The sequence below is a fragment of the Pagrus major genome, chromosome 14 (assembly GCF_040436345.1).
Source record: "Pagrus major chromosome 14, Pma_NU_1.0".
Lineage (NCBI taxonomy): Eukaryota > Metazoa > Chordata > Actinopteri > Spariformes > Sparidae > Pagrus > Pagrus major.
The window spans coordinates 2,446,222-2,470,287 of NC_133228.1; the positions used below are offsets into that span (position 1 = coordinate 2,446,222).

General features: G+C 40.8%; 1 protein-coding gene across 1 annotated transcript in view; it reads right to left on the reverse strand.

Annotated features, from left to right (window-relative positions):
• tmtc1 (transmembrane O-mannosyltransferase targeting cadherins 1) overlaps positions 1-24,066 on the reverse strand; it is a 281,545-nt gene that overhangs the window by 206,698 nt on the left and 50,781 nt on the right. Inside the window, exons 3-4 of the mRNA XM_073481208.1 lie at positions 7,423-7,496; positions 6,675-6,851 (exon numbers count right to left, since the gene is read on the reverse strand). Coding sequence (XP_073337309.1) covers positions 6,675-6,851; positions 7,423-7,496 — 251 coding nt within the window. The remainder of the gene's footprint in view (positions 1-6,674; positions 6,852-7,422; positions 7,497-24,066) is intronic.

Below are 24,066 nucleotides of genomic sequence, written 5' to 3' on the forward strand. Positions count from 1 at the left end.
TATTTTTCCTGGGGGTCCACCAAAACAATTGCATTTGTGACAGTGTATTCTAACAACTCACATGGAACACCTAACAAGTAGAGTAAAGAGCAAAAAGAGATGGTTGGGTCTTTTTCATAGGAGACTGCTGTTCGTGTCCAGTGTGAAAGTGAAGTCAACAGCAAGTTATTTTAACGTAAAAAATGTAGTTAGTAGTTACGTCATGGATGTGAGATAGCTGAAGCTAGGTGCGAAAAGTAGGCATGTGTTAAGTGAAGTCACATAAGTAACATTTATTTTAAGCCAAACAACAATCTTACGAAGTAGTTATCTTGTCCAAACCTAACCAAACTACAAGGTTCGGTACACCTGTCGCCTGTTGACCTATCCAGTCATTTAGGTATGAGGATGTGTTGGTACACTTGTTGTGGAAGTCACAAGGTTTTTGTTTGATCAATGAGCAATGCTCAAGCCTGCAAGCTCCACCTAAAAAGTTCACAGCAGTTGGAAAATACTACTGCCAGGGGAGAGACTCTGAGAGACAATGAAGACAATTATTAGCAAGATTTAAGTTAAAATTCAGTTATTTTTGGACTGTCGCATGATGTCTGTCATTGAAAAAAACAATCAAAAATCAATGAAATGACAATCAATGAAACAAACATGCATGCAGGGCAGGGTTGGGTACTTTTCACATCCAGGTTACTTCCTGTTCACAAACGATACCGGTTCCGATAATGGTACCTGGAATTTCATACCGGTATATAAATAAATACATATATAATAATAAATAATACAAAACATTTTTAAATATAAAATCAATTTGGGAATCAGAGAATGCATACTGTAAAATGTCCTCGCAGACAGTATGCAGTTCACATACTATTGGTTTCAGACATACTGTTTTAGTAAACTAAACAGCATGTTGGTAAGGAATTTCAGACGCAGTCAGTGACTGAGTTTTGGGGAGACGTCTCACTCCATCTCTCCCTCTATAACGTTACTGTAAAGATGTCCACTCAGGTACGGAAATTTGGCACCGATTGATTTAATGTCAATTGGTACTGGGTAGTACAGACGTAATTCGGCCGGTACCCTTAAAAGTACAGAGTTCAGAACCCAACCCTAATGCAGGGAGATATACAAAAATACTCAAACACACACATTTTCATACTCTGAAAAGCCCTGTGGCTTCTGGACATTTGCCACACTTCTAAATGACAGATGCCCTCGGGTAGTTGCCTGAAATAACCTCTAATACAGATCAAACTCAGCACACAACCAAACACACATACACACACACCTCCCTAAGCATGCAGTGTTTCAGTGTGTTATCAGCCTGTCTGTGCAGTGGCAGCAGGCTAATTCCAGAACATTCCAGGCCAGCTTACACAGCAGGGAGGCTCCAAAAACATCTGGACCTGGCTTTGGCATGGCCTGTCTCACACATTAAGACACACACACACACACACACACTTATGGAAATGTGAAGAGAAACACAACACAAACACGCACACACACACACACACACACACACTTACTCTTACACTGGCTTCAAAATTAAAGGATATTGCCCCCCTTTACACGTGCACACGCACATACATGCACGCACACTCTCCTCACTCCCACTGGGACTCTGCAGACAGGGGTAACATTTTATACAGCCTACAGCAACATTTGGACACAATGATATGGCTACCACTGATAAATCCTGGATGGATGTGAAGAATTCTTTTTGTTTTAAGTCCGAACGGTCCTGCATTAAAGATCCACACTGCATTTTTCTCATGTTTTTGCACATTTACATAGAAGTCTATACATCATTGGTGACCATTTTCCGAATATTTTTTTTGATGATGTAGGTGAATGTAAGTGTCCTGTCCTTCCAGGCAGCCATTGGTTTCCAAAATATCAGAACTTAATGAACATCAACTCACAGAGACTTAAAACTGGCTGCAGATAGATAATCCATCACATTTACTTGCCTTTTGGTTAATCAATGAATTGTTTGAACATGTGGAGATGTGTGAAGGTAGGGGGAGAGAGTTAGGTCATAGAGACATGTTTTGAATTTGGATTGTACTTCATCTCATGACTTAAATGAAGTTTAAGTTGATTGTGATACTCTGATCTGATATTTCTCTTTTTTATTTGTCTTTGTTGAAAACAGCTATAACGCTTGAATCGTGTTAATAGAATAGCTTCCTGTTGCTTTGTCTCATTACAATTTGTAGTCCTGACATCCCATAAGAATGTGCTTTTGGATGTAAAACACAAAATGCATAAGACCACAAGGAACTGTTAAGCTAGAGCTGGGAACTTTGCTGAAACCACAGAACCCCCTCCCTCCAGGCTTCCCCCCAAAGTCACTCCCCTATAACACCTGAACATGCACTGCCTGACTACACAGACTGCCTAGTAGCTCTCACTGAACAGCTAGAAGATTTTTTTAAGCATATGAGGCTCCATGGTTTTTTAGGGCATTAAATGACGTGTGTTTTGTGGTGCTGGGTTGAACTGCGGAACGACGTTGCAGCTACTCATCAATCTTGTGGAAGATTCTATGCATGCGTATGACTGCACAGTGTGCGCGGGTAGGCATGTACGCAGATCGACAGGCAGGTAGGCTGCCCAATCACTTTATTTGAGCCAAATGAAACAATTGGATAGGTGTACGACAGACCTGTGACAGCCAAAGATACATTTATTTTATGATTGCTGTTGGGATTTTTGGAATTAAGGTTAATGAGGCTAAATACTGGATTGTGCTCTTTCATTCAGTGTATGCCTGAGAAAGGTCATGACTGTAAGCTAGTATGTAACTGAATAAAACATGGAAGCTGTACCTTTAACAAAGAAGAGAAAAAGCTGACTAGATACAGATCTAGATTCTCTGTGATGGATTATCTACCTGGAAGGTAAGAAATCAATCTAAAAACTGATGGTGTACTTTGGCAAATGGCCAGCAGCACTGTGAAATATATGTGATTTGTAGTTAATGGGCTAAAACATACAAAACAATGATATGGTCCGTTAAAATTAGAGGAAGGAGCGCAGCTGGAATATGAAGAGACAGGAGACAGCCTCTGTGTGTTTTATCTGAAGCTCACTGCTCAGCAGGCATCTGTCCTCCATTATCACTGCAGGCTTCTTTTAAAAGAACCAGGCAGGGGACAGAGAAACACAGTAGTAGCAGCACAGCGTGCTACTAGAAAGTGGGACATGGATAATGGCATCTGTGTAAAACCACACAGGCAAACACACGAAGGACTTTCAATTGATTGCATTTGGTATCTACCCATGAAGGAAATATCCCCCCTGATGCTGTGACATTGTTTCATGTCTATCATCCGTGGTGCTCAGTGTTCGAGGAAGAGTTATTTCTTGTCCATCAACCTGCCTTATCGAAGTATTTCCACATTTTGTGCAAATTAAGCATCTGAAGGTGGTAAACAGCTCTTCTAACACATAAATACCAGCGAGTAAATAAGCAATATTGAATTGCTCACACTTTGGAGAAACTGCAACAACTCTCCAAAGATTGTCAGTGATAGCCTCATTGGCAGTCAAGTTGCAGAAATAAATGCAAATACACAACAAGTTAAAGAAAAGGCCCAAAAGTTCCTTTTCAGTGCTCACCCATTGCAACTCTAGAAAGATGCACTCACTCTTCACTTGTCAAAGACTGACACCCAAAGCTGGTGTTTACTGCCAGAGCTGTTTTTAAAGCCCCACTCCAGCCAGTGTTATTTCCTGTTTAACGTTCTTTCTCAAACAGAGAATGTGGATATCGTTAATAGTTGAATGTAATCCATTACCATTGTAACCAGAAAGCCGTTCTAGCAAGATCAACATCATTAACATGGGCAACGATAACATGGGTAAAAGCTTGGATAGCAATAGTATAGGGGTGAAGTGGTACACGTATTCATCCCAAACCAGCTCGGTACAGATGTCACGGTTCGGTGCATGCAGTCGTACGATGAATATGTATGACTGTCATATGGAGTAGGCATGTGTCAGTGGGCGAGACTACAACTGTTGTGATCCATGCTTTAATACAGTAAGTGGCACTAATGTACCTAAAAGCTGTTTTCCAACTACCATTAAACAGCAAAAGCAGAAGAAAAAGAAAACACAATAAACGAAGATTAAAGAAGAAGACAGACTGCTGTGCTGTCATGTGTGCTATTCACTAGTCCAGATTTAGAGCTGAGCTGGAGGACCCGCCGCTGCGTTCAAATCAGCTGTGAGAAAGTTTCAGTGAGTGAGTGGTGGATCCGATGAGGGCAGTGTGTCAGCGCTGTATGTGAGTGCAAACACGTCGTACATCCTAACACAAATTAGACTGCATCACACAGATGTTTCATTCACTGGAGCAGGTCAATAAATAAATATATAGAACACGTCAAGCAACGTATCCCCGCTGTTTAAAAGCAGCCTCTAGACGTGAAAGCACACAGGGTTAGAGACATTACCAAAGTAATCAGCATTTCCATCATGTTTATATTTGTTTTTTTATTGGCCCTGCATAAAAATATAACCTATGCATGAGTGTATGTTCACTGTTTACTGCTTAATGCACTACCAAGCAAAGTGAAGCAGCTTTAAAATTTCTATGCTCTCCACCTGTGGAACAAGCTTCCTGAATACCTGAGGTCAACCAAAACTGTCACCTCATTCCAATCAGGTCTTAAATCATTACTGTTGACTGTGGCTTTACAATAGGTTCGATACATAAACTATTTACAATCCACAATTATTTATTTGCTCACTTTTTATGTTGTTTTTTAAGACAATTTCTTTGATCTTATAACTATTAATTTACTAACTTTTGCTTTGTTTTTTCTAAATGCAATTTTAGAATTTTTTATGTCTTAACTAGGTCAAACAAACTGTAACTGGACTATTTGGGATTTTTTGTTTCTTTTTTCCCATTGCACCAAAAATCATACTGAACCAGGACCCCTGACTTCTCTGTACCGTTACACACCTACAGCAGTATGGATAATAGCATGGATAGCGATGGCTGTCACCTTAATGTAAGTTCTTCTTGGGTATTGATGAGCAGCAGAGTTTATTCATGGGCAAACTGTAACCTGGGCTGTACACATTTACAGCCAGTGGTGTAAGTCTCAGTTGAGTCTCAAGACATTTAAGACAAGTCTCAGTAATTCACTGAGTCTAAATCCAAGTTGATTCCTGCAACAAGTCTTGAGTATTTACAATCAGTCCTAGCCAAGTACAAGGCTTTAGCAAGGCTAAAGTCAATCAAGACACGTCAAAGTCAAGTCATAAATTTTATGAGAGCTCAGGTCAATGAGGGCAAATTCAAGTCTGGACTCTTGTCACCCTGAATACTAATCATTAAAATTACATCGTAGTCGAACTTGTGTGGCCTTCCCTCTTCCAGGTCACCATGGTTGAGAGGAGGTCGTGTGGCTTGGGCACCACTTGGCGATGCCTCGTCCTGCTCAGTCGTCTCCTGGATCCACACACTTTACATATATAATAATTTGTATCAGATATTCTGTCAATGTAACTTGTAAACTGTGATTTGTTTCTTTTCTGTACATGCGACATCCATTGCATGTCTGTGCATCCTGGGAGAAGGATCCCTCCTCTGTAGCTCTTCCTGAGGTTTCTTCCATCTTCTATTTTTTTCCCCCTGTTAAAAGGGTTTTTTTTATCCTCAACATGGCAAGTTTTTCCTCACTTGAATCGAGGGTCTAAGGACAGAGGATGTTGTTCACGGTACAGATTGTAAAGCCCATTGAGGCAATGTTATTGTGATTTTTGGCTATATAAATAAAATTGATTTGATTTGATTTGATAATCTTTTAGGACCCTGTCACACCAAACCGACATCAAAGAAATCTCGGCGACGAAAGCTGACTGTTGCGTCGCCTCACGTCACCGGTGTTTTGGCCAAAAAGCTGTACTTGAATACACCATGAAGACTACAGCTGATGCCAATTGCATGAGAGGAAATACCTCTCTCTACCACCAGGTGGAGGTAGTCTGTATTCATTACTCAAAAAGGGAAACCAGAAGACTCACAACTGTGGTTATACAAACTGTCTTTATGATAAAGTAGGGCTGGGTGATAAAACAATAGCAATATGTGTCAGCAATAGACACAACATCGATAGCAAAAAGAAAATAGCTCGATAAAATGTTTGATAGTATCATGTATCTTGTATGCATAACATGCAAACCAATGACAGCACAAATCCCACATGTGCTCTCTCCCAGGCTCATTTAAACAGCCTATCAAATCCCTAAGTGCTGTGAGTCACACGTAAACAGGCAATAATTCAACAGGTGTGTAGTTTGGTTGCACCACCGCCATGTGACTGACAGCAAGAGAAGAGTGTGGAGTGAAGCGTTATTATGGATCCTACCAAAGTGCAGACCAGCTCTACTCCACCTGTAAAACTATTAACTCACACAGTAATAGTAATGTCTGCTTTTCTTATCCCAGCTATGTGTGCCCACTGTTTCAGGAAAACACTAGCCATCTCCAAGACAAATAGTCTACTGTTGCAGTGGGCAGCTCCCAGGTGTAAATGAGTTTAGCTGTGGAAATATAAAGCCAGGCATTGCTGAAAAACTGTTCACACTCAGCAGACCAGTGCCACATTAATCAAGATAAGAATTAAAACATAAATAAAGCAAAAACCCTGTTTGCTTACTAGATTAGAGGCTTGCGGCAGAGCACCAGGGCGTCATAGAGCATGCACACCCCAAACACGGTGATGCCTGTCTCCTTGACCAGCATGGCGCAGGTGCCCAGCATCAAACTGACCGGCAGACACCACGCAGACACTGTGGAGGGCAGAGAGTCCTCAGAGGCCGACACACCAACACTCCTGAGAAACACAGAGAGAAGTGGTGGAATAAAGTTGAGATATAAGGACAGATGATAGCAGGTTAGCCTCAGCCTAGTCATGTTGTAGGATGATTAAAAATGAATGTACAATGATTTGCTTCATTAAGGTCTGTGTCCAGACAAATAAGAAATTCCACATTCAGATGTTCATATAAAGGAATTTGCATCCCATGAAACCTAATCATACGGTGGCCTTACAACCCTGATTCTAGAAAAGCTCGGATACTGTGTAAAGCAGATATAAAACAGAATATATTCTGAATTTGATGGCAAAAACAGCATCTGCTTTAAAAAGGAAATTTGTGAAATGTTCCAAAAACACCTGTTTGGAACATTCCACAGGTAAACAGGTTCACTGGTAACAGGTGATAGTATCATGATTGGGTATGAAAGGGGCATCCTTGAAAGGCTCAGTCGCTCACAAGCGAGGGTGGGGCAAGTTATGTGATTAATTATTTATTGTTTAGAAGGGACTAAAGTGGCACATGGCAAACACTGTATGGTGTGTTTCTTTCTGCACAAGGTGTGTGAGTGGTACAGAGTCGCCTTACCTGATATAGGAGAGGAATGTCAGTAAGAACAGCAGACAGGCTAAGACATCAGCCCTGCCCACGATACCAGACACCTGCAACACACACAGAGAGATTAGAGAGATTACTCATCCGTCAGACAGCTCTGGTGAGGAAACAGGGCTGGACATCCATGTGGAGCCCATTATGTTGCTATGCTACAATGAAATGCACAACTTGACCTGCTGCATATCACTGTCTCAATGGAATCTAGCTGTGTTCATTCCAAAGCCTGAGTGCAGAATCACTGTGATTATGGCTCGGACAAGTGCCTATCATCACAGCTAAGAATGTGTATTAGAGCTTTTTTTAAAATAGCTGCCCATGCTTGTGTGCTGTTTGAGCAGTATTCTTTGAAGTTGAGACTGCATACCAGTAAAAAAATGGGAAATAACATAAAGCTTGCTTCCCCAATTTCCCATTTCTTTTAAAGTCCTAGAAAAACCCCCCACACTTGCTTGCAATGTTCTTCTGTTTGAATGATATGTGCTGAAGTGTGAAACATTTTGCCACAGCCTTTGAACTAAAGTTGGAAGGTGTGTCAGGGCAACAGCAAAAGCAGCCTTAACATACCAAAAAGGGCATTCTACACAAGTGTAGTGGATCGAACACAGGAATATACAGCGAAACTAAATTCTTTCATGAACATTGTGATGCCTCAATCGAAAGGCTCTCACACAGACCCAATGACCTCCGACCTTAAAGGAGGAAGGATGTTAAAAAAAGACAGAACAGACCTAAGAAGTCCAGCCTCACCCCACCAACTCTGGAAGAGTGACAACTTTGTTTGCTCTTCAGACAGAGACTACATCCACAAAGATTGTAAATGCACTTGCATTTCTGTAGTGCATTTCCAGTCTACTGACCGCTCAAAGCGCTTTACAACACTTGTCACATTCACCCATTCACACAAACATTCATACAATGATGGCAGAGGCTGCCACACAAGGTACCAACTTGCTCATCAGGAGCAGTTTGGGGTTCAGTATCTTGCTCGAGGATACCTCGACATGCAGCTGGGGGAACCAGGGAATCAAACCAGCAGCTTCCCAGATGGACCATTAGAACTCGCCAAGGCCGTAAATTGTGAGGGATGACCAACATTCCTCTTTGAGTGTTTCACCCTGCTCCTCTCCTCCTATTCACCTTAAATGTCTGAAATGGTCAGAACTATCTACTTTAATGAGCATTTTGTAAGATCTGGACATAATTTTAGTTTAAAACATTAAAAAAAGTAACTAAACCTATCAACAGAGTGTGAAGAAGTAACAGTTCTGGCATTATGTCCATGATCCCTATGTACTGTTTTGCAGAGATATCCACTGCTAAGCAGCAAGGACGTGCCATCCCTTCCTGTAATACCACGTCTGCTGAGAGAAGTGAGTCACTATAACCTCTAGTCTGCAGCAGGAGATGACGAAGAAGTTGACCTGGCCGGAGGGAAGCTTCAGAAAAATGACTCAAACAAGAGCTCCTAAAAAGAAACCACGTCTGCATCAGAGAAAAGAAGTGACGTAAAAAGAAGCTAAACAAGATCACATTTCGTCGGGGCTTTCCAACACTGGAGAAAGCTGTGCATTTCTTTAGACCACACGGGTAAATACACTGGTAAGTAACATGTCATGTTGGCTGTTTACCGAAACATGTCTTTAGTGTAACTGATGACAACACAAACAGTTAGTGTGATGTGACTATTACCTTCTTACTGTGGTGTTGTTAAAACTGAGCTAAGTAAGCTATGATGTAAATGCACGTACGGATCATAAGATATCGGTCTTGATTTGACCAGCCGTCAGAGGTTCAGTAGTTTGGTCCAGTTTTGTGTATTTTTGCTCTGCTGTCAGTTATTAGTTGCCTTTATTTGTTCTGCTTCTACAAACACTGAAAGATATCGGATTCAATTCCAGTTCCCAAAAATGGTTTCATAATTATCTAGCTCATCGACAGCAGTGTGTAACTCTCGAAAACTATCAATCTGCTTTTCTGCCATTAACAAAGGGGGTTCCACAAGGCTCAATACTGGGTCCTGTCCTGTTCACCATTTATATCAATAACATTACATCCTACATCACAGATTGTAACGCCCATCACTACGTAGATGACACAGTTCTGTACTGCACTTCCAACACCCCACACTCAGCAATTAAGATCCTCCAGCAAGCCTTTGACACTTTACAATGGTCACTTCTCAACCTGAAATTAGTCCCTAATCCAGATAAGACCAAATACATGGTATTTTCAAGAGCAAGAAACCTCACAGATGATGGTTTACATATCACCAATCAGGACACAATATTGACAGAGTTACAGAGTACATATATCTAGGCATCTGGCTGGATCAAAAACTCACATTTAAATTTCACACTGATACACTGACAGGTAAATTACAACAAAAATTAGGATACCTATAACGGAACAAAACCAATTTCCCCTTGCCCTGCAGGAAACAGCTCATCCAAGCAGTCTTTTTGTCAGATCTATAGACATGCTTCTGTCTCCACTCTAAAACCACTGGACTCAGTTTATCACTCTGCACTCAGATTCATTACTGGTGAAAGCTACTCCACCCATCATTGCACTTTATATGAAAAGGTTGGATGGGCACCTTTATCCACGAGACGAGACATGCACTGGTTCACTTCTATAGCTATAAAGTCTTTAAAGGCAACGCCATCATACATCAAAACTTTATTTAATTGGTCTCATAGTAACTTTTCAACACGTTCAAGTGATTACTTAATGCTCAACGTACCCCGGATTAACATTGAATTTGGTAAAAATGCTTTCAGTTACTCTGCTTCATTGTCCTAGAATACTTTACAACAGACACTCAAACTCAACACAATCGTTTCCATGGACCAATTTAAGAATATGATTTCCAGCTACTCTGCTTTTGAATGTAACTGTTTTTAACAATGTTGTTTTTGTTGTTGTTTGTCTCTTTGTTCCCCTGTGCTCTCGACATCATTGTAAATGAGGGCTTGCCGTCAATGATCCCCTCGAGATTATTATATACATCTAACTGTACACAATATCAAACAGTGTCATTGCTGCAGTTCATAAATCATGAAATTCTTGCTCCAGGAAAGAACAAGTAACATAATACATTTCAGTTCTTTGTGCTCAGTGATGTTGTGGTACAAAGGCAGGGCAGGTGTTGTTATAAGCATTTAATAATTATTTATAGTAATTATCAAAATTAATAATAAAAAAATCGAGCACCACCCTGGAATTAGGGACCAATAACCAGACTGGAAAACAGTCTCAAAAGACAAAATCCAGACCAAATGCGAAGAGAATATTCGCCTTGCACTACACGCACAAGTTTGATTATTAATTGTTATTGCCGTTACTCGCACGGCACCCATCTCTGTGAATTTCAGCTTCTTGAGCTGCGTCTGGATGTCTGCAGCTTCCAGCGCTACCCGAGGCTGATCAGTGCCCAGTTCTCAGCACCTGTCCATCTGTCTGCGCTGAGTGGCAGTTTCTTAATAGGTGTGTTAAAATCAATAAATAGTAACTGTGACCAGCAAGTAGACGTAGACTGAATAAATCTGTTTTATCAAATTGATATGAACCCAAAACAAAGAGAGTTCTCTATAATCTGACTGCAATAATGGATATAATTGGATATAATAATTCATGTTTCGTCAGGTCTGTTGGCCAGAAGACAAGCAAGCAACTTTTAAAATGCTCCCCGAATGGAGTTTGGATCGATCAAGGATATGCTGTGCTGAGACATAGTTCCATGACTTACCAGGTAGTCTGATTTCCTCGCTCACTTTCCTCCACTCCAGCTCCTTTTTTTTTCCTATCTCAGGATATTGATAATTTGGCGGACAAATTGAGTCAAAACAATTTAATTCAAAATTTCCTTTCCAATTTATTTAAACAGTATTTCCATGCTGTATGAAATACACTCTTGCACTTTAACTGGACACATTGAACAGTGAAAAAAACCCATCTGAGCAGTAAACACAGTGAACTGAAATGTAGACCCATGAAAATGAAGTGCATATGCAAAAGTACTCCTTATCGTCACTACTGGGACCTCACCACATGGCTCTAACAATAGAGAGGCCTGCAGGGAAACCTAGCAATGTGGCAAACAAAGGAAAGTGTGGCAACCCCAGTGTCTAGTAGGCAGCACCTGGTCGCCACAGTTCCCCAAGTTGAAACTCCCTTCTCCCATTGGCTGAAGGCGCATCAGAACGTCAGTTCCGGTGCAACAACCAGATGCATGGGGATTAAAAACAGCTGCACGCCCCATTTTAAAGCAGTCCCATCGTGTTGCTGGAAGCATCAGCTTTCACCTACACAGCAGTTACTACGAGGGAGCAAACAAACGTTTGGATTTTACCGTTGCCTAGGCCACAGTCTTTTACCTCGCTGGACGAGCCACAGATGGCCCTGTGTTTACCAAACATGTTCCAGATCCAGAGAAGATGTTGCACAACCCAGCCTCTCTAATCCCTGCATAACAGAGGACTTCCCCTCAGAAAGCAGCACACTTTGACCCTTTTTCTTCGCCCACATCAACACCGCTGTTCCCTCCGCTATAACGCCAAGAAAAGCCACTGTCAGGCTGCTCGCAGGACGCTGCAGCAGCAACGCCATTAATCCACGCTGCGTAAGTAAACTGGATTAAGGAGGCGGATGGACACAAGCTAAACACCTCAAGTGCAGCCACAAGTGAGGCTTATTTAGTGTCAGGCTGGCACTAGAGATTAGCTTGTATTGTATGCTTTTAAGCGACATTTTTTTGTGAGTTTGTGGACCATTGAGTCCCTTTTCGCTGTTAGTTTTACATTATAAAACATTGTGCTTGCTTGTTTGCTTTTCTTTGTGCTCCTCACAACCTGATCTGAGCCTCTGCATTTTGTGGAGCTAAGCGTTAGCTTTGCAGCTGTGTAAGCACACAATATGCTGCATTTCTATAAAGGTGATTCAAGCCTGAGTTCGCTCACTGGCTGCTGAGTGACAAATAGGCGAGTGGTGTCTCTCCACGGCTGTTTCCCCCTTCTTGCTCGAACGCCAAAATTTGGCAACTACACCAAATTCAGAAACTCAGAATCTAGCTCTGTCTAAAACCACACTGTCTAAAGACATGTGTCAGGTAGACAGACTCTGTTCCACCATTGTTCTGTTCAAGCCTGGCACGGTCACCTCCACTAACAAGCCCATGGCGTGACGTCCACACGTCCGCCATCTTGAACACTCCGTGATGTCATCTCCCAAAAAAATTGCGCTGGCCATCTTGGCTCTCTCTCTTTCCATGTCTACCATCTTGGCTCTCTCGCTCTCTCGTTGTCTTTGTCTCTCTGACACACACACTCTTTTGATTTTAAATATTTTATAAATATTTACATTTTAAGTGCAATTGGCCTGGCCATTCAATTAAAACAAAAAACATGAATGGTGCGCACCATTTTGCACCATTTTGCACCATCCATCTGCATCAACTAGTCAATTAATCAATAAGTCAAGAATTGATTTGTCAAACGAAAGAAAACTGAGCCATTTCGATAATCCATTAATTTGATTTTCAAGCCAAACTGTCAAATACTATCTGGTTCCAGCTTCTCAAATGTGAGGATTTGCTGCTTTTTCTTTGTCATTTCTTACAGTAAATGAAGAGTCTTTGGGATTTGGATGCTTGGTTGAACAAAAGAAGTAAGCTGAAGACTAAAAAAGGCTAAAAGATTAATTGTGAAAATTATCAACAATGACCGGATGTCAATAATTGTTACAATAGATCCACGTTGTCATAAATATTGAAACCAGTAGTGTCACTTCCATATTTGTGCTTGTAGTGAAGTATAATAATTATTATATAAACACCTTTCAGTTGTAAAAATATCAGCCAACTTAAATTTTAAATCAGTATTTCCTCAGTCAGCACTGTCTCACAATCACCATCACATGCCCACTGTCATTTTATTTTTTTTTTAAATCAATAGTCGGACAACAACAACGGACATTGCTGTTACACACTGCCAGAGGCATCTACTTTGTGCAGCAGCGGGCCAACATGAGAGTCGCAGCACAGTGTAACAGGAGTCACATTTTATTTTTAGCGTGGAGAGAGGAGAGCTGACTGGCAAGACAACGGTAAAGGATTTGTTGTGAAATCGAAAAGAGAAAGCGCATGTTTGGCAATATGTTGGATTTCAACTCAGTGACAGCAGATTCATTTCAAATATATCAGGGAGCAGTTTTATACAGTCTGTGAGAGTAATAGAAGAAGAAGGAGCTGTTTGATGAAGAGCAGCAGGCAACAGGCTGCATTCCTCCAACTTCCGAAATATGGCCAAAACATATGGCCAAACAGGCGCATTTGCCATTTGCTATGAAAATCCTCCCCCATCTTCTTGTCAGTCAGTTCTCCGGTCTCTCTTAAACTAAAGCTCTGGTCTCTCTTAAGCTAAAACTTAAATCCGACTCTCATGCTGGCCCTGCTGCTGCATGGACTAGAAGCTTCCAGTTGTAGCATCCGTCGTCTGACAATTCATTTATTAAAAAGCAAAACGACGGTGGGGCGGTGGCCAATTAAAGTAATCGTGTAAGCCCGACCACAGCGTAACACCGGGATAACCGACTAGCACAGCAAGTCTAGTTCAAGGTTTAAATACGTAATTTATTAGGAAAAAAGATCTTCACTGTACAGTATACATACAGTAATGTGCATACAGATGTTTACACCTGCTTGCATTTTTCTTGTTAAATATGAACAAAATATGAGCAGAAGTGCAGACTAAGTCTGCACTTCTGCAGTGTCTAAATTGTGAATTCTGAAGTGTCTAAATTTCAATTTCTCAAGGTTTCAATGAGTTATTTAAGAGTAGGGATAAAGATTTGCAACTATTTAAAAAAACTAATCATATAAAAATGTATACAAACTATTGCTTGTATTTGTGTATTATTATGTTAATAATGGAAATAAAAACTACATTTTCAAAAATCTAGCGCCTTCTTGTAGTACTTGAACGCTATATGGCCCTCCTAAGAGATAATACTGGCAGTGGCCCAAAGATAACTGGGGAATGGTGAATGCTGCTTTTATGATGGGTGTGTATTGCGGAATGTTCAGAGCTTCAGAGTGGGTCACATGACCCCTAGAGTGGAGAGCAGCTGGGAAAACGTTTTAAAAAATTATATTCATCTTGGTTTAGATCCCATCTTTTACTTATCATAGCCAATACATGGAAATGTAGGAAATCTTGCCATGTTTCAGCTGATGGTCTTAGTTCAGATGTAGGACTTACACTTTTGGCTGCAGAAGCCCTAGAGCGACAAGCTCCCCCATTTGAGCCTAAATTTTTTGGAGGAGAGCAGACAACACCAGTTTTGTCACTCGCTATAACTCCCTCATTTCTCACTCTACAGAAATAGAAAGAAACTTTCGGCAAAAACCATTACAGTTTTCAGGAGGTGTTTTTCTATGTAATTAAGTGGGCCCAATGACACAGATAGGGTTATTCAGGTGTAGTTAGTAGACTTAGTAGTGTCAATACTACTACTACAAATACTACTACAGATATTACTACGCTACTACAGCTTTTACTACTACTACTACCACCAATACTAGTAATATTACTAGGCTACTATAACTAACACTACTTTTACTGTTACAGATAATACTACTTCTACTATTACTACTAATATTACAGTTAAGCCATTAAGCCTATTACTTTTCAGCCTTTCTGCCTTTCCAGCTTTTTCTGCAAAATTCTGCCAATTCATTCTAATGGGGAATTTTTCAAATTCCGTTCTGCTACTGCTACAGCATAAAAAAGCTGTATAATGAACACAGTCCAAACATATTCTAATAAAAGCAATGTGTCTGACCTAATTAACTGCCCTGCCACATCTTTGTCATTTAAGGACCAGATTTCCAGCCCAGTCACCCCAAGTGATGAATTACCACCCTGCCCTTTATTCTCGGGTTAAGATTAGGATGGGGGTTTGAGTTTGTGTTGTGGTTCGTTTAATGGTTGATCAAGGTTCGCTTGCTGTAGACAACACTCGGAAGCTCAAAATAACAAACACTGAACCACGGCTGCTAAGGCTAGCAAGGCTTGTGGACAAGGAGTAGTTTGGTATTAGGGGGAAACTACCGCACTTCTCCAGATATGGAGCAAAGAACCCAATAAACAGCAGCTGTCTACAACGCAGGGAAACTGATAGAGAGCTTCATCAAACAGTGCAACAACTATCGCCTGAAGATCAGTATCAGCCAAGCATTTTATCCCAAATTTGAAGAATTTCCTTCCAAACATTTCTGTGACATTTCAAACATATTTTCCTAGACTTAGCATAGCATAGTCCAACCTGAACTTAATGAATATGACCTGAGTGTCTCTGATTGTATAGTTAAGGCAGTGCAGTAACCTCATTTCCAATTATGTATGAATAAATAAATAAATAAAAGTTATAAGTCACAGCCCCTATAATAAAAACTTGCCACTGCATTGTATTTCTTTACTTTATAGGACAATAAGACATTGTTACATAATTACAGACACCATTCTTATTAAGTGTTTATGATCATTTAAGCTGCCTTGCTGAAACTACCTGCTGCAAAAAAGTGACTGGACAGGCCTGAGCAACAGACAATTTACCAGTCAACTAAATGCTGCTCAGCTCGCCCATACACCTTCACAGCTGCAATATTTCAGGATGTTTTGCAGGCAGCTTGGAAAAAGTGGACATAACTGTTAGTTCCCTGTTTGGGAAGCAACAGAAAGTATGTGTTGTCTATCCTCTTAGATCTGGCTGTGTTTCTCCATAAAGTTGATCTGCAGTATCAGTCACAGTTCCAGCAGGTGTTTTTCTATGTGGTGGCGTGGCAGTGAGCAACAGCCTGGCGGAGGAGCTGTAAACAAGTCCAGCAGACACTGATAAAGAGTGGGCCAGGAGAGGAATGGGGATGGAGGGCAATGAAGGGAGGGGGAGGAGGAGGAGGATGCACTTTCATGTAATACACACACAAACAACCACACACACACACACACACATGCATGCACGCACACATACAAACAACTCAAAAACTGGCAGAAGGATGAAAGGGAATGAATGGCAAACAAAAGAACAGGAGAGCCATATTAGATTACAACAGGATAAAATTAGTCCTGGCTAGGAAACTCAAGAGACTTCATGCCAAGATATTCAATGCCAAAATCAGTAATAAAACGCAATGTTTTTGTTGTTTTATTCAAGGTTGTGTTACAGCACAGGAGAGATCATATACAGTGGAGGATAAGATAGCACTCAGAATTTTCCAGATTGCATTTTCTGCTTTAAAGTCAAACTTAAAATTGAAATTGTAATGACCAAAAACAAGAAATTTAAATTTGGTTTATGTCTCTGCAGTGACAGGGCCCCTGAAATAAGTGCTTTTTAGGGGCATACATTTTTGGTACCAAAAGACGATGCTGTTTGACTTGATTGGAGGATAATCTGTGGAGGTGGACAATATACAGTAAATAGTAAGTCATGTCACTTCAGTAAACACAGACAGATAACCAGTTAGGTGGCAAGCATTAGTGGTTGCTGAGCCTCGTCTGTGATTTTAGCACTGGCTACATTATTCCATGACTCCTTGACATTACTCCTTTTCATGATTTGAATCACAGAGTAACCAATTTGTCATCATTAAAACTGGACCCATGGAAGACTGTTAGCTGACACTAACTAGCCTGCCTCCTTCCTACTGTATATTGTGGGATGAACACAACATGTAGCAGGAGGTGCCGCTGACTCAGCAAGTTTTGAAATAACAATAAGTTCTTGTGGAAATACACGCTAACAATAAAAAGCTAGGCTAACTACAAACCTGATTCCCAAAAAGTAGGTACTTGAACTAGATGCTGTGTAAACATAAATAAAAACAGAATGCAATTATTTGCAAATCCTTTTTGTTTTTGTAAATATAATCATGAATTAATTCGAAGGTACCTCCGAAGGACTCGTCTTCGAAGTATGCAGCCCCTGAATTGAGACACAGCTGTTGGCTGCAGCCTTCGAAGGGCGTATTTGAAGGCCAATTACATCACAACGCTGCGCGAAGGCTGTCCAAATTCAAAGGCTCCTTCAAATGCAGCCCACAAATGCAGCCTTCGTTTCCCTCTTTTTGGAGGATGCACCGCTACTATCCTTCGCGGCCTCCCATATCCCAAGATCCTTTGCGCGCCGCTGCTCAGTCCCGAAACAGAAGAGGGAAAGAAAGAGATGGCGACATCAAGTGGCGCAGACATGACATTCAAATGTAAGTATTGGGTTTATACTCGGTTTTTACTCATTTGAACATCCAACGCCAGATATGTTAAACTTCAAGGGACTATAAAACCTCCAAATTTCAACTTTCAGTTAAAATATGTGACGCTGGTAATGCTATGGTAAATATAGTTGTTATTCACCAGTGGGTTAATGTTTATTTTGTAATGTTGATAATTCAATTTAGATTTGACACATTTTGTCATTATTTTTTGTACATGCACAAATAAATGTACACGTTAGATAGATTTGAACCAAAACAGACTTTAATGCGTCTCTTCATTCATAATCGTGACGTAAGGGTAAGGGCGGGAACATCTGGTGACGCAACCAGGAAATACTCCACACCGTCATACCGAAATACACACCGTCCAATTTAACAAAGTTGGACGCAGCCGTTGAAGGACTCTCCGAAGGACCCAGCCTTCATGGGCCGTAAAGGCCGCGTCCTTGAAGGATGCAGCCCCTGAATTTAGACACAGCCGTTGTGTCTCCTCTTCAGGGTGTTCTGGGCAAAAGAGTCCCCAGGGGAACGAAGCACATGTTTAAAGGTTCCAGGAGATACCACCTGTTCATTGGTGTAGGGGTGTCTTGGACTTTAGTTTGTATGTCAGGATTGCTAGGATTGACTAATGGTGTAAAATAAAATAAGATCAGGTAGAATACTTTATATTGGTATAATCTAGGTATATTCTGATGTATTTGTGTTTGTTGTGTTAGTTTGCTGTCAGGTGTGGCGCAGATTCCCCTATACTGTGGGAGGGGTAGAAGTTAATGGCAGTGGCAGGCTATATAAGGCAGCATGTTTCCAACAAGCACTGCCACTGCCAGGACTCGACACAGCTCTTCATAATGTTGTTCTGATATACAGATCTGGAAAAAATTAAGAGACCACTGGAAAATTATCAGTTTCTCTGATGTTGCTATTTATAGGTATGTGTTTGAGTAAAATGAACAGTTTTGTTTTATTCTATCAACTACTGACAACATTTCTCCCAAATTCCAAATAAAAATATTGTCCTTTAGAGCATTTATTTGCAGAAAATGACAAATGGTCAAGACCCCAAATGAAACAAAGAAAACAAGTTCATATTCATTTTTAAACAACACAATACTAATGTTTTAACTTGGGAAGAGTTCAGATATCAATATTTGCTGGAATAACCCTGATTGTCAATCACCGCTTTCATGTGTCTTGGCATGCTCTCCACCGGTGGTTCACATTGCTGTTGGGTGACTTTGTGTCACTCCTGGCGCAAAAATTCAAGCATGTGTGATTTATCAAGATTCTTTTGACTCCTTTAAATTCACTACATTGGCATCCAGTTGTATGGGGGTATTCAAAACACTGTTTCTGACCAAAGACACACTCACACTCACGTATGATGGGGCATACATCAAGCAAAATAAAACATATTCAAATGTGTCTACGCAGTGGCTTAAATACCTGAGCCATACACAAAATACTGAGATAAAACATGCGCTCAATCATGGTGAACAGCAATTTGGGTTATGTGGACGGTTACAAAGCTGCAAAGTGCTATGAATTTGCAGGGTGTTTTTTTCACGGATGTGTCAAATGCCATGTTCAGGCTGATTTAAATGCTGTCACCAAAGTCCCCGACTGCGAGTCTAAATGTCGTAGTGATGTGGAAATATGAATGATTCGCTCTTAAAAAGTCTGACCCTGTCGTTTCTGCAGGGTTACCAGAAACCAGAACACCTGGACCCACGACAGGCTCTGTTTGGTGGACATACAAATGCCATGACGTTGTACCACAAGGTGGCAGATGGTGAGAAGGAAAAATTTTACAACTTCACCAGTTTGTACCCAGCTGTGAGTTCGAAAAAACAGTATCCAATAGCACAATAACAGCAATAAAAAGAGGCTTCTTAACTTGGTTATGTCAAAACACCTCAGGGGAAGGAGAAATACATCGATGACTAAAATCTGTGTCAAAAAGGCGGTGAGAAGTTGCAATAAGCTTCTTCTAAACTCATTGTGGGGTAGATTCAGCATGAGGAATAACTTACCATCATGTGAATTGATAACAGAACCAGCCAGATTTACACAGCTGATGTTCAGCGACCACTACTATGTGTGGCAGTTTTGTTTCATCTCGGATGATGTGGCGATGGTTCAGTGGTGTCATGCTGACTACAGGGCCTCCAGAGTGTAAAAGATGACCACAGCCCACACCAGACTCATGTTCTATGATGTGTTGGATAAATTACAACAATGGGAACTTTATTGTGGTTATACTGCCCTAGTAAAGGTGTAAAAACCTCAATTAGACAGCTAGCCAATCTTTCCACAAAAGACATGGGAGTCAGGACATAGCCTTCTAGCTCCGAATATTCATTGCAGACTCAAGGTGCATGAAGATGTGAAAATGGAGTGAAACTGTAAGGACAGAATACAATATAATCACTTAGGCCTGGGCGATAAACCGAAAATTTACAGATACCGAAATTTACGACGATAACCGACGTCATTTTGCCCATGTCGGTATATTCGGTGTTTAAAAAAAAAAAAAGAAAAGTCGTTTTTGTCTTGTTTGGCTGTGTGTGTCGGTAGGCTACCGGTATGTTCATGTCCCTTTAAGACGCTCGGCTGTACTACGTATACAGCGCGTGTAGTCACGTGATTCCACCACGTCCAGTCTGTTACAAGAAGGGAAAGAGACGTGAGACGGAGAAAAGGGAGCACGTCGGGTCAAAAGATGAAGCGGCTGCTGTCGAATCTCTTTATAAGAGACTGTATTTTTAATACTTTGTGTTTGAAGGAAATTTAAGTTATTTTATACTTTTAACATGGATTAAAGTTCTCCGTCGCTACGACGGATTTCCGTCATTCAAACTTCACAGAGGCGACTTGTGAGATCAAAGCAGATCAGAGAGCTGTTGGCTGATGTTTATTGACAGATTGTCACACTCTACAGCCAATGGTGTCGTTAACAGCGTGTGCGCGCCTGACCAATAACAGTGCAGTGACCCACACAGGGCGGGATCTCAACACGGAGCGGCGCTAAAGTTTAGCTGCTTAGCTAGCAAGGACTCATCGCGCTGCTACATTATCAGCTGAGTTTAGTCAGCACGTGAGAACCCGTCCGACACGGAGAGTCTCCTGTTGTGTGCTACATGTGTGAAATAACAACTGTAGTCTGGACTTTGTCTGCAGTGTATCTGTGTAAACGGCTTCATTCAGCGTCTCTCCGTCCCCTCTGAGTTACCATGGTTACAGGAACGCCCTGAAACTTTATAATGATCAATAAGAAGCTTTTGGTCAGTTTGACTGTACAAATACTTACTTATCGTTCATTTATCGTTATCGAGGTCAGTTGCTCAATATATTGTGATATTGATTTGAGGCCATATCGCCCAGCCCTACTGTGAAATGTTCCAAACAGGTGTTTTTGGAGCATTAAGCAACTTTCACAGTCTTTTGTTGCCACTGTCCCAACTGATTTGAAAAATGTTGCTTCATCAAATTCAGAATAAGCAGATATTTACAAAAGATCAATGAAGTTGATGCGGTTTAATCTGTTTGCAATGGCAATGACAGCACATGCAGATGCATCCATTGGTAGCTCAATCAATTTTGCTATATTTTTGTTTTTTATGGCTAAACTGTAATGACCATTTTGAACAGAGGAGGTGGCCTACGACACTACCTATCACCCACCTACAATGCAGTACTGAGTTCCCTACCCGGACAGCTGTAACAACCATTCACACTTTGGCTCAACAACTCTGATACTCAGAGCTCAAAAGTGTCATCAAAAACTCTGTAAGGACGCTCCCACACAGGGTTTAAAAGCCTGCAACTCCCCTCCAGTTAGTTAAAACTGAAGAAGCCTCTTGGATGAGAGGTGAAACGTCTTCAAGAAACTGAAACAAGTCCAGTTGCATACAATATAGTACTTAGAACACATAATGTCTGGTTTGCAGATACCTGAAAATATCTTACCTAGGAAGACTGAATTTTTCGTTGAGCTGCTACATTGATGCCAAAGTGTTATCTATATACAAATCGAAATGTACAATACCTTTCCTGTGCCATTCTTGAAAAAGTCCTGATGGTTTGAAAAGATTGTTTGACACAATTGGGCTTAGAAGAGAAAAACTGTACAAGCCAAAGTATTTCCTAAATTGAGCCCATATCCTTAAGGAGTGTTAAACCACCAGGTTCCTGGTAGATTTAAGTAAGGGGAGTGAAAGTGAGTAACCAAGCATCGCAGGAATAGACAGATTATCGTCTGAGTGTAGTTCTATCGCTACCCAGTCAGGGCCATCGGGCTGGCTGTATAAGAAAGACCAAAACATAAGACAGTGCAAGTTAGCAGCCCAGTAATAGAAACTAACATTTGGAAGAGCCAGAACGTTAGTAGCCTTCGTTTTTTGAAGGCGGGCCTTGTTAACTCTCTGGGGTCCAGGGTATAATTGGCCATTTTTGACTACTTTTGATTTTACCTTTATATTTCACCTTAAAAACTGTTTACCTTACCTTGTTTGGTGTCATTTTTTTCAGCACAACCTCACATGTGTGACTTTATAGTTATTTTTTCATTTTGACATACTGTATTAACACACTGGACCTAAAATCACACAAAAAACATAAAATCTGAGTAGGAAATGTTTGATTTTTTACTGTGAAAACCACAAACATGTTTAACCAAGTTTTATACAACTATTTACATTAAAATGCAGGCAATGCCTCAGGCTCCGCATCTCCCTCAGCTCCTTCCAGCTGGAAGAAGAGCTGCACTGCCCGCTCCACATTCAGTAGTCGCCTCATTGTTTTGACACACAAAACAAAAAAAATGACTACACTACACACTAAACTACACACTAACTATACAATCCAAACATGCTAAATATCGCTAGCTGCTGCTCGCTATCGAAGTCTCTCTTTCGCCGCCATCACTCCAACAACTTTCCCCTCTTCCTCAGCAACCAAATGCCGTGTGTTGCCATATCATTTTTTGATTGGTTGATGTGGTGCATTTTTCCACCAATAGGAAAGGGGGTGCCCATGTTTTTCTTTTGCAAGCACTTTCTGCCTGCGAGCACTTTCCTCAGAATAGCCCATTTTTACCTTCTTTTCCTGCACCAAACGTGCACCAAACGTGATGACAATATTCAGGAAAAAGCATGGCGTAAATTATTTATCATAAGTCTGGTTTTACTTGACCTATCAACACAATTTAAAAACTGGTATATAGTTATAGTCCGCACGTTTGACACAAGTTGAAACGGAGACTCAGCGAGGCTGCGTCTTGCTGCTACGTCATCTTAAATCAGTCATGTGATTTGGACGCACCTGCGCGTCCGTCAATTCCAGAGAGTTAAGACGAAGACGCCTACCCTGTCATATATATGAGGAAATAGCTGAATCAAGTTGACAGACAGGACAGAGGCATCTCCACATATTCCTCATGAAAGTTGCCAAAGACACTACCAGTTACCACGTTACTGTTGTTTGGTCCTGTAACAATGCTTTGCAGGTCATTTCTCTTTTATTTGTGTAGGAACACATCTTATGTGTTCATGCCTCTCCTCTGAACTATGAACTGAGGCCTTGTTTCTCTATAAGGTAAACATTCCCTTTTTAACATAACTGACTCCTGTGGCTCCTTTGTATCAGGAGGCGCCAGGTAGTCTCCACTACCTCTATCTGGTGAGAAGAACTTTATTTTTCTTTGTAATTTGTTCACTGTACTTTGAATGACCGGAATAAGCCGCTAATATGAAGCGGATGAATCAATCTAACAGACGTATACCCAAATTTAGCTGTATAATACCCGAAGGCTTACTGCTGGATCAGTTGGTATATCGATGCCAAAAGGCTTATATCCTGGATCACCACTTTCTTATCACAATAAGCCAGAAGTAAAACAGTAAACAGAAAAACTACCAGGTGTCAGAAAATATCACATATAATATCCTTTTTTCTTTATTAGCGGCTTATTCAAAGTACAGTGAACATGATACATAATATGCCACAATGGTTAATGTTCCGTGATGTAGATTTTATATAATGTATTATTGTGTTCTCCTATTAAGGAAAACCTGTCAGTAAGTATTGTTTGGTTGGTTGGCTCAAAGTTTCTGCTATCAATTAGTCAGACTGCCTACAGTGGCTGGGCTAGCATTAGTCATATTAGCTGAGGCTTTCTCTTTCATTATCTTTGAGTAGTTTATAAAAGTCTTTCAATGGCATAACAGTCTCTGAATTGCTCTGATTCACTTTATTAGCATAAAAGTTGGCAGAGGTAATGTTCAGATGTTTTGCTATGGTTTGCTAGAGATTTGGGATTTTCTAAGGGATATTCATTCTAAAATGTATTT